The following is a 10298-nucleotide window of genomic DNA, read 5'->3' as shown; positions in this document are numbered from 1 at the left end:
AGTCGTACCTTTCTCGCAATTTTATGTCTTGCAATTCTTGCACTTGACGTCGGTTCCTTTCTTACAAGTTTGTTTCTTTATCGTGGCCTTGGTCCTTCTCTTCTGGCGCTGTCCAAATGCAAGATATTAACTGGTTGTACTTGCTGTCCTTTAGCTTTGTATATTTTAATGATAAACTCCCATTGTGTTCTCATCTCCCATTGTTGACTCCAGGCGTAACATCTTTATACAAGAAGACTAATGACATGAGATAAAGCCTCCATTCTGCTACGGAGTCTCTCACAGGATTACTCAACAATGGTCGTTGCTTAGCGACGTGGAGATGCTTGAGATACTGTGTCTGGACGTGACGATGTTGGTTTTATTGTTGGTTACCTTGGTTACCTTGTTAGGTAATGAAGGAATTAAATTTTGTAATCATCGTGATCTTGAGCCGATCTTGGTTATGTGCGGAAGTTTTGATAGTTGTAAGATGTCCCGTGCTGGTTTCTGAAAAATGTATCTGCAAATCTGACAGGGCGATATAAATATGGTAATTCTGATACAAGGCATTTAGTAAGAAGTTGGTTACCAGTAGCAAAACCTAGCTTCCTTTCGTGTGAAATGTTTCATTTCTGTCATATTTAGGTCCTGGTTTCGTGGTTCGTTACGCTAACCACTCAGCCACAGAGTTTGGTGGATTTTAACATGTTCCTGCCAACAGCCAAGAAGGGTTTATAAGCAAGACACTGGTGGATTTAGTCAAGTTCTGACAAAAGTCAAGAAAAAGTTTATAAACTGAATGATTTTGTCAAGTTCCGACGCAGAATCAAGAGTTGTTTATAAACAATATTCCGATGAACTCTGTCTCAAGTTCCAACGAACAGTCGAGAAGAGGTTGGCAAGCAAGACTGATTAACTTCGTAAAGTTCTGCCGAATAATCAATCAGCGTTACAAACAAGACTGGTGATTTTGTCAAGTTCCGTGGAACAGTCAATCAGCTGTTTTTAAGCAAGATCTATCATTATTACCTTCTACTTTATAAGCTGTGCTTGCCCACTTTGTTTTTGCAATAAACGATATTATTTTTTTGTGTGTGTGTCTGTGTGTGTGTGTGTGTGTGTGTTATCCATGAGCGACTTCTAAGCATCGTGATCCACCTTCTGTTTACTTCACGATTCGGTTGTGCTCATCCCGTGCAAACTTGTGGAATTGTGGTCGATAATCGTGGATCCTCAATTAAGTGCTCACGAACCGAACAAAATATCAGGCTGCAGGGGTTGCAAAAACATGTGTTTATGTACTACGATTCTCGAATGCTGACTTTCTCCCATGAGAGAGGTGTTATGTTACCTGCTTTCTTTAAAATAACAGAAAGATAGAGCTGCGTTTACTGTTTGTACTTTCCGTATATGCTCCAAAGGCAGTATTCGAAATTAAGCTGAGGGGGGAAGGAAGTCTGAAAATCCCCCCTGCTGGTACTGAATCCCCCCCACATTTTACATTTCAGAATTTATTCACAACTAGTTGTTTTCTTAGTGAGGAACATTTCTTGTATTTGTAATTTTTCTTTCACTAAATATGACAAAAAATGCCTTTTTCTGTGTTTGCCTTCTGTAGGGAGTTTTAAATGACATATTAAAAATATGTTTTGAACATAATTTTTATTAAGTACTTTTTGCTGCTTTAATTTAAAAGAAGTATGACTGTTTCACTATTGGTGGTTTACAAAAATAAATATATTTGCATTACATATATTTATAATTTAAATATATATAAAAAAAATTGTTATTGTGCGAGATTCATCCGGTAGTACATATTCTGTTTGGCTGTTATCTTCGTCGCCCAAACGTGTGCCCTCCCCTGCCACCTCCTGGTGCACCATAACTTGTACTGACACCACCATGACCACCTCCTGGCCGTGGTGGCCCATAACTGGTACTCACACCCCCACCACCTCCTCCTGGCCGTGGCGGCCCGTAACCGGTGTTCACACCACCACCACCTGGTCTTGGTGGCCCGTAACCAGTGTTCACACCAGAGGATGGTGCTCCATAGCCAGTGGATGGCGGGCGGTGGCTGGGAGGGCGGTAGCTCGAGCCACCACCACCAAATCCTGACGAACCGCCAAACCCTGATGTGCCGCCAAAGCCTGAAGAACCGCCAAATCCTGAGGAGCCGCCAAATCCTGAAGAACCGCCAAAACCAGAAGAACCGCCAAATCCGGTTACAGGACTTCCGAATCCAGAGCTTCCAAAACCTCCGCCAGGGGGTTCTCCAAAGCCTCCACTTCCAGGCCTCCCAAAGCCTCCAGCTCCAGGCCTTCCAGAACCTCCCCCACCGTGACCACCACCACCTCCAAAGCTTTGCCTGCCGTAACGTCCACCCCTGAATGTATGAAGAACAGTCTTGCTGTAAAGTCCTCCTTGCGAACCCATTCCTCCGGCGATTTCATTCAGGCTTGACCCGTCGAAACCTAGGACGCCGTTCCCATATCTTCCTCTGTTGGGCCTAGGGAATCCTCCAGTGCTCGGGGGGCTGTAGCCACCTTCTCCCCCTTGACCTCCTGGAAAGTGCCCACCGCCATGGCTTCCGTGCCCACCGCTGCCGCCATGAACTGAGTACGAATCGCCTTCCGCTCCATTGTGACCGTGACCTCCGGCGTGGCCAACATCGGTGTCCGCTTGAGAAAACCGAGTACAGACAGCTGTCAGAAACAGCACAACCTGTTGATGGAGAAAAACTCTGTAATAAGTCACGACAGATTCCATTTATTGTACACTCACCGGCAATTAAAATATTGATCCTAAAATACTCGGTTCCCTGCAAGGCGTTGGATACGGCGATAAGTGGCTTTTAATAGCAAATGTTCAATGGCAACTTCTACCACTGCCGTAGAATTACGCAGCACACATGACGCCTTGCATGGAAGCGAGTATTTCAGGATGTAGGTGTCCTATTTTTATTGCCGGTGAGTGTACATAGCGGGAGAACATATAATTTCTAATATTCTCACATATCCATCAGCTTATCTATACATGCAGAGCAGTTGTATTTTAATTAATGAAGATTAATCATAACAAGCTTAAAATAAATTCAAAAGAAGATTGTGCATGGAGCCGTGGAAATATTAATTGTGGATTACAAATAAATAAATAAAAAATATACATCATATTTTGGAATTTTGGAAATAAGATTAGAAAGGTTCATTATTGATTGGAAGGAAATCTAAATTAAATTTTGGAAATTCAAAATAAGAGTGTGTATGTAGTCTTAGAAATGTTCGTTTATGTCGCTCCAGTCGAATCTAGACATGTTTCCATTTGCAAATAGGGAGTTCAACATCTGTGAGTGCATAAATTATCTGTGACTTGCACAAGATTAGAATGTTCGAGAATTAATCTGAATTTCTTAAAAACAACAAAATTAATAATTATGTAAACGCTCTTGACATTGAAAACATATACTAGAAAGGTATGTTATTTACAACTTTGACTACTTTATGTAAATATTGTAAAAATCTAAACTGCATGGTGTAATTATGTAAATCCATAGATACATGTAAATATCGACAAAGTTTCCTTGGCATTTTGTAAACAACCATTTAGTATAAAAAGGAACCCAATTTCTGTATATTTGGGCTACAGTATGTAACATTCTTATTCGTAAACACGGATTTTCGAAGAAAATGCTTTAATATCGGAAAGGAAATACACTCTTTTGAAATTGTTTCTTTACAATTCAATAACTAATATCATTAGGAACATAAAATCTTACCCAAATTCTGTATAAACCATGACAATAATAAATTAAATTAAACTGAAAGAGAAACATGTCATTTCTTGTACAACTTTTCTATTCGTACGCTTAATAATATAAAAGAAAAAAATATATTCAGAGCAAATTGACCGACAGTTCTAATACTTTGATGCGTATCCTTTGGCTTTAATTACTGCTTGACACCTGTCCTTCATAGAATTAACCAGTTTCCGACATGTTTAAAAGCTTATTTTATTCCACTCGGCTTGCAAAACAGTTTTCAACTCTTGTTTGGACTTGACGCCTGCTTTATGGACTCGCCTCTTCAAAATTGCGCATAAATGCTCAATGGGATTTAAGTCTGGACTTTGAGCTTGAAATTCTATGTGTACGAACAACAATGTTACATACTGTATCTTACCCGATTGCTGGTATCATAAGTCTACCTCGTAGGGAGAACTGCCCGGTCCTTTGTGGACGCTGCAATTTGCTTGGGTTAGTTTCTCATAAACCTGCTGCTTCGGCTGTCTTGTGATACCAAAAGCAATCGTGAATAATCTTGTAAGGGCTACCCGTTTCAGATTTACCATCAAATCTGCATCAGTTAACTTAAATCCAAGATTGCCAGTGGATAAGTGTTATTGTATACTGTGCATAAACGGAAGTAAACCAGACTTTATTGGAAGAAAGTCCCATACCCTTTCATTCTTAACTTAAGAGAAAGGTATACATTCCGACACCATTGACCAAGTCAGGGCCTGCAATTTAGTTACCCTAATAAGCTAACTGAGAAGTCCGATCCAAGGTAAGTTAGTAACCAGACCTATAGGCCCTAGAAGACCAGTGTAGGTGCGTGTCACGTTACAGGTTGGAAAGAAATATAAATTAAATTTTGGAAATTGAATAGAAGATTACCGATGAAATCTTGGAAATGTTATTATAGATTGCAAATAATCATCACTTTTGCAAAGGAGTATAAAATATTCTACAATGAAAATTTAACAGTCTGTTAAACGGAACGCATTGTTTTCTATTCCCCCACCAACAATCTTGCCTCAAAAATCCCCCCCACCAAAAATTTTCGGGAGGAGAGTTTTTGTTACAACTAACAAAAGTTAATTTCAAATATACTTTACTAACAATAATATCGAATACATACAGAAATTAGTGTAATCGTGAGTGTTCAATGCTTTTTCTCTCTCAAAAGATCATTAACAAAATTTACATCAATAATAACTACGGAATCTAATTGATTTATATTAACATAAAGCAAAACTTACACATAATAAAACCACTTCAAAATTTATTAACATCTTTAACCAGTTAGTAATGGGCGTAGTTTGCTACTTAATAATATAATATATTTAAAAGTAACAAATTATTATTAATAATAATAATAATAATATATTTTTAATTTAGTAATTTATTTTTACTTTTAATATTATAAACATGTATATCGTATAATTTATATGTATGTTTGTGGGGAGGGGGGGGGTTGTAGATACATATTGTTGTGCTGATAGTGCAAGTATCCGAGGTTCACGATGTTACATTATGGCTAAAACACGGACAAGCATGATTGTTAGATTGTTACAACCTAATCATGAATCAGCAGGGAATATACTGCCACATTCACAGTAATGTTGCGAACTATTACATGTGTATCCGGTTTCGTACATAAACACAGTCGTCGGAGAGTTTGTTTTACTACTATTTATATCCTTTATTTTCAACCATTTTTGCCCCTTGCCACATCATGCCCTGAATATACATTACATTACGTATTACTTACCTTTGGAATTTTGAGTTCTTTCACTTTTATTTTGTCAACTGTTCAGTGTGTCACAGACAACGAGTATCAGAAGGACGAAGTGGATAGACTAAATTGTAGATGCCAACTTGGCAACGAGATTTTTAAATATTTGACATGTAAGTTGAGAAGAAATTCGATATTACCACTTCCATTTTAATTCCTTTATTTCTACCATCTTTCGTATAGTTTGTTCACTTCCTGTTGGGTTACAGAACGTGTTTTCTTTCTTTGTTTGTGGCTGATTGCGGCTATGTCGTTTTTCACATGTGTGTTCCTGGTAACTCTGGTGACATCTCAAATGCAATCAAATGATGTGTGCGGTTGCTAGCATTCAGGCGGGAAAACGGGCTTTTTTTGAACGACTGTAGCACCGAAACTACGTACCAACGAGGAAAATGTTACTGAGAAAAGTTGTTTGTTTTGATGTTTTCTATACGTTTCTGTGGTCCGTGCAAACCTCTTAGTGAAAAATGTTAGAGGCGTTTTATATTTTCCATTCACATTTTCATTTGAAAATATTTCAGCAGAGATTGGAAAAATAAAATGTTCCTGTCGTTTCAAAACTGGGGAGAGTTTTTTCTATATTTTTCTCATATTTTTTTCTTTATCTCTCTCTCTCTCTCTCTAGCCCTCCTCTCTAAGTCACTCTCCTTCTCTCTCTCTCTCTCTCTCTCTCTCTCTCTCTCTGTCCTCACCATCTATTCCTTTCTCCCTCTCTATCATTATTTCTTTTTTACTCTGTTTCTTTACCTCTTTCTATCTTTCTCTCTCTCTCTCTCTCTCTCTCTCTCTCTCGAGCTTTTCCTCTCTCCCTTTTTACTTTCTGTCTCCTTCTCTCTCTATCTCTTTCTCCCTCTCTGGTTCTTTATCTCTTTCTTCACCTTTTCTCTATGGTTCTTCATATTTCTCTTTCTCTCTCTCTCTCTCTTTGGTTCTTCATCTCTTTCTTTCTCTATATACAGGGTTATTACAAATGATCTTCCCGATTTCAGACAAATGTAAATCACGTTTATTGAAACTCAGATACAAAAAGATTATATCAATGTAAAGAGTTACTCATAAAGTTTTACTTCACATCATTTCACATACGGTTGGTAACACTGCTGCATAATAACTACGAGAGAAAATGGCTGCCGGCGAAGACAGGAAAGCGTTTTGTATGTTAGATTTCCACATCCGTCTGTTGTTAGTGTGCAGTGAGATTTCTGTACAAAGTTCGGTGCAGATCCACCCAGTGGGCATTCAATTCGTAAATAGTTCTGATTTTAAAGAAAGGGGATGCATCCGTAAGAGAAAGTCAACTGGCCGCTCGTCGGTTAAGTAAACGAGGAAACAGTGGAACGGGCCAATGCAAGTTTTACCAAAGGGGCTCACATTGAACACTTGTAAGGTCATGAAATGTAACTTTATGAGTTACTCTTTGCATTGATGTAACCTTTTTGTATCTGAGTTTCATTAAACGTGATATCGGGAAGATCATTTGTAATAACCCTGTATATCTCTCTCTTTTTCTCTTTCACACACACACACGCTGCAGTACGCACCCGCAACAACACAAACACGGATCACACCATACTTACAGCAAAGCGTCCCATGTTCCTTGAAGTCTTCATGCTATTCCATTCTCGTTTGAATGACAATGCACTTGCGCCATGTACTTATATGCATCCACACAAACCGCCGTTTCATAACAGACGAAATCCGGCATATTGTCTATTAGTGTCGGAAGGAAGAGAAAGTGTACTCACGACGACAGAAGAAACGGGTGTCACCGCTCGAGACATAATTATCTAATTTAAGGCCAAGAGCTTCGGAAGAGCAACTGCCTCGGTCGGTTGCACATCGGCGACTTCGCCAGATAACACACTTGTAAATATTACAGGGAATTCTGTTCCAGAAGCTTGCTGCGTCCTTCCAAGGTCTTCTTGCTGCATTGACGATCGGTGTCTTTGCATTCAGCTGCAATTCAGGTTGCACGAAAATTTTGGGTGTGCTGGCAACCTTGATTTGGAGGGCAAAAGCTTTGCAGCTTTTCATACCTGAAAGATTTGATTGATACTTCAATGTTTTAGTCAAGGTGAGGATGAAAGGGAAATTAATATTTGGAATTATTTTGACCTTTGCACAGTTTTCTCGAATGATGGGTGCTGCGTATGTTTATCTGTGATTTTAATATGGCTGTGGTTGATTTTTGCTAATCGCGAAGATGAAGATGTGTGATCACGTGATGGAATTCATGAAGGGAAAATCACAAAGAACACCCAGTCCAGGATTCGAACTCAGGACTCCTGGCATCGTAGCTTAAATTATTGTAGAATGGTTTGTTTTTATAATAATGAATGTTTGATTTGTTGTTTTAAGTCCACTTTATGCACAGATAGGCTAATCGGGACTTGGCCTACAGTTTAAAGTGCGATCCGAACTACTGTACAATGTGCTTCCACCTGGTATCGAACCCGGGACTCCTTGATTAAAAGGTGAGGACGTTACCACTACGTTATCGGGGTGGACCCTGTTTGTATATTATTGTGTTTCGGAGTGCCGAGTTGGTCCAGTCGGTATGTTGACCTCCGTGACTGAGTGGTTAGCACAGCGCGCTACAACGCCAGATTTCCGGGTTCGAATCCCGGTTAAGACGTGGATGTTTGCGTTCGTCTGTCCTGAATGAAAAGAGATTTAAGATTAATTGATATTAGTATGATGTGTGGGGAAGGCTGCCGCTTAAGGGTTTCCCATTTTAAAAAAGTGGTTAGCGCAGAGTGCTACGATGCAAAGGGTCGTGGGTTCGAATCCCAGATAAGAATTGGGTGTTTACCTTGTTCATGATTAGAACTTGGTAGAAAAGTTTAAAAATGTAATAAGCGAAATAAAGTTAACAAAACAGCGGACCATGATACCCAGGTTCCATTCTCGGGATGTGTGATTTCAAGTAGGATATTTTTTACGTTGATAATCCAATATATATATAGCCCCAATCCCACCACTCACTCACTCACTGACATAAATGTTCTCCATGAAGGAAGCCCCGGAGGCGAAAAACGCTCGATTACGACCCCCCATGAAATCGTCCCAAAAGGCCGAGAAAATTCAAAAATCTCTCAATCGGCCCTTCCTTAAGGGTGAAAATGCCCTTTTTTCACGTCCTTAGCAACCGTTGCCACGGGCATTCCTTTCGCACACATTGTTTCCTTCAATTCTTAATTGTCCGGCTACATTATATTTCTCACAGATCAATAGCACACAGATGAATCAACTCCTGGCTTTGAAAAGGTGCCTGAAACAAGGGTGACATCTACATAATAAGGAGTTTCAGCCCAGATACAATTACGTACAGTACTGGCCAAAAGAGTGTCAACTTTTGGTTTTTTTGCTGTAACTGAGGTATTTATTGCAAGAATTACACAATATTTGCACCAAAACATCTTCAAATGGATTACATTCGACTTATAACCGAGTGGTTCGGCAAACTGTGAAATGGTCTAAAAAAGAACAAATTTATGTAAATAGAAAAAAATACACACCATCGAACATAAAGAAATATTGCACTTCAGTTCACCGGGAAAGGTCAAAACTGGTGTTGATCAACACAAAATTAACAAACAGCATCTAGTACTTTGTGGCAAAGCCTTTGGCATCAATAACTGCTTGACATGGAGTCAATAAGGTTGTGGATAAAAGAGACTGGTATCTTCTTCCATTCCTCCTCCAACTGAGCAACCAGGGAGTCGTAACGTAACGAAATGGAACGGTATTTTCAATTACGGTTTCCGTTACGTTACAACCAGAAACAGAATAACTTTTTTCGTGAACAGAAACGTTACCTCAGGTATATGAACATTACGTTACAGGTGTGCATAACGGTACCGAACCATAACTGATCTTTAAAGAAGTAGGTCTTCACGTGACACTTTAACGTTACATCCATTGCCGGCAACCAGTAACGTTACAGGGTAAGAAAGAGGTTCGTCACGTATTGACTAGTAACTTTAGTGTGTGTGGAAAGTGATAGTAACGTTACAATTAACCAGTAACTTAATTGAGGTCACTACTGAAAAAACGTTACACTCCTTTTTTCAAAGCAACAACGTTATTTATAGCTGGTATCATACAGACGTTCCGATGTGCAATACCGTGTCCGATGCCGTGTTCCGGAGAGAATAACATAGGTCTCTCGTATAATTGTGCTCGTTACTTTTGTAACGTTACAGTTCTTTTCCTCCACAAAAGTCTGTTTCGAAAAAGTGATACACATATCCGTTACGAATAGCAAATACCGTTATCGAAGGCGTTTTCGAAGAAGTCTCATAATTGTTTGATTTTGATATGCTTTATTTGACTTCGCTTTTTTTTTGCCACTTTTGGCTAATTCTCGAAGATGGAGATTGGTGATAACAATATGAAATTGATGAATGCACACTCACAAACATCCACGCCCAGGCCGGGATTCGGACCCGGGACCCGTAGCGTTCTCATAATTGTGATCGGCAGCATAGTAACATTACAATATTTTGACACCTTGAAAGTCATTAAGTTATAATACGTATTTTCGTTTTGGATGTCAGTGAAAACATTAAATTGTAAAACAAAACGTTTCATTCGGCGTGACAGAATTCTGGTTATCGGAATTTACTGACTAACTATGTATTTATCACAAATATATTTCTTTTCTGCATACTTAATCACTTTACGTGAATTTGTTCTAATTTGAATATCTATGCAAGATGAATTTTAACATGTGCGTTCACT

The 10298-nt window shown here is 39.1% G+C and overlaps 1 protein-coding gene across 1 annotated transcript; it reads right to left on the bottom strand.

Moving 5' to 3' along the window:
• Window positions 1-1638: 1638 nt before the first annotated feature.
• On the bottom strand, window positions 1639-7174 carry LOC146003539 (uncharacterized). The gene is made up of 2 exons (XM_083141833.1): window positions 7133-7174; window positions 1639-2706 (listed from the first exon to the last, which is right to left on the bottom strand). Exons 1-2 carry the CDS (start codon window positions 7163-7165, stop codon window positions 1813-1815), a joined length of 927 nt encoding a protein of 308 aa, XP_082997959.1. The 5' UTR covers window positions 7166-7174; the 3' UTR covers window positions 1639-1812.
• Between the last annotated feature and the right edge of the window lie 3124 nt (window positions 7175-10298).

This window comes from Lepisma saccharinum, chromosome 20 (assembly GCF_977018435.1).
Source record: "Lepisma saccharinum chromosome 20, izLepSacc3.1, whole genome shotgun sequence".
Taxonomy (NCBI): domain Eukaryota; kingdom Metazoa; phylum Arthropoda; class Insecta; order Zygentoma; family Lepismatidae; genus Lepisma; species Lepisma saccharinum.
The sequence above is the reverse complement of the archived record's forward strand: the minus strand, read 5'-3'. Positions and strand labels throughout refer to the sequence as shown.

Bases quoted from the DNA above. Each gene is read 5' to 3' on its own strand.
- LOC146003539 (XM_083141833.1), bottom strand. From the start codon at position 7,165: ATGAAGACTTCAAGGAACATGGGACGCTTTGCT. The intron at 2,707-7,132 runs GTAAGTATGGTG...CTCCATCAACAG, and splicing joins GGAACATGGGACGCTTTGCT to GTTGTGCTGTTTCTGACAGC.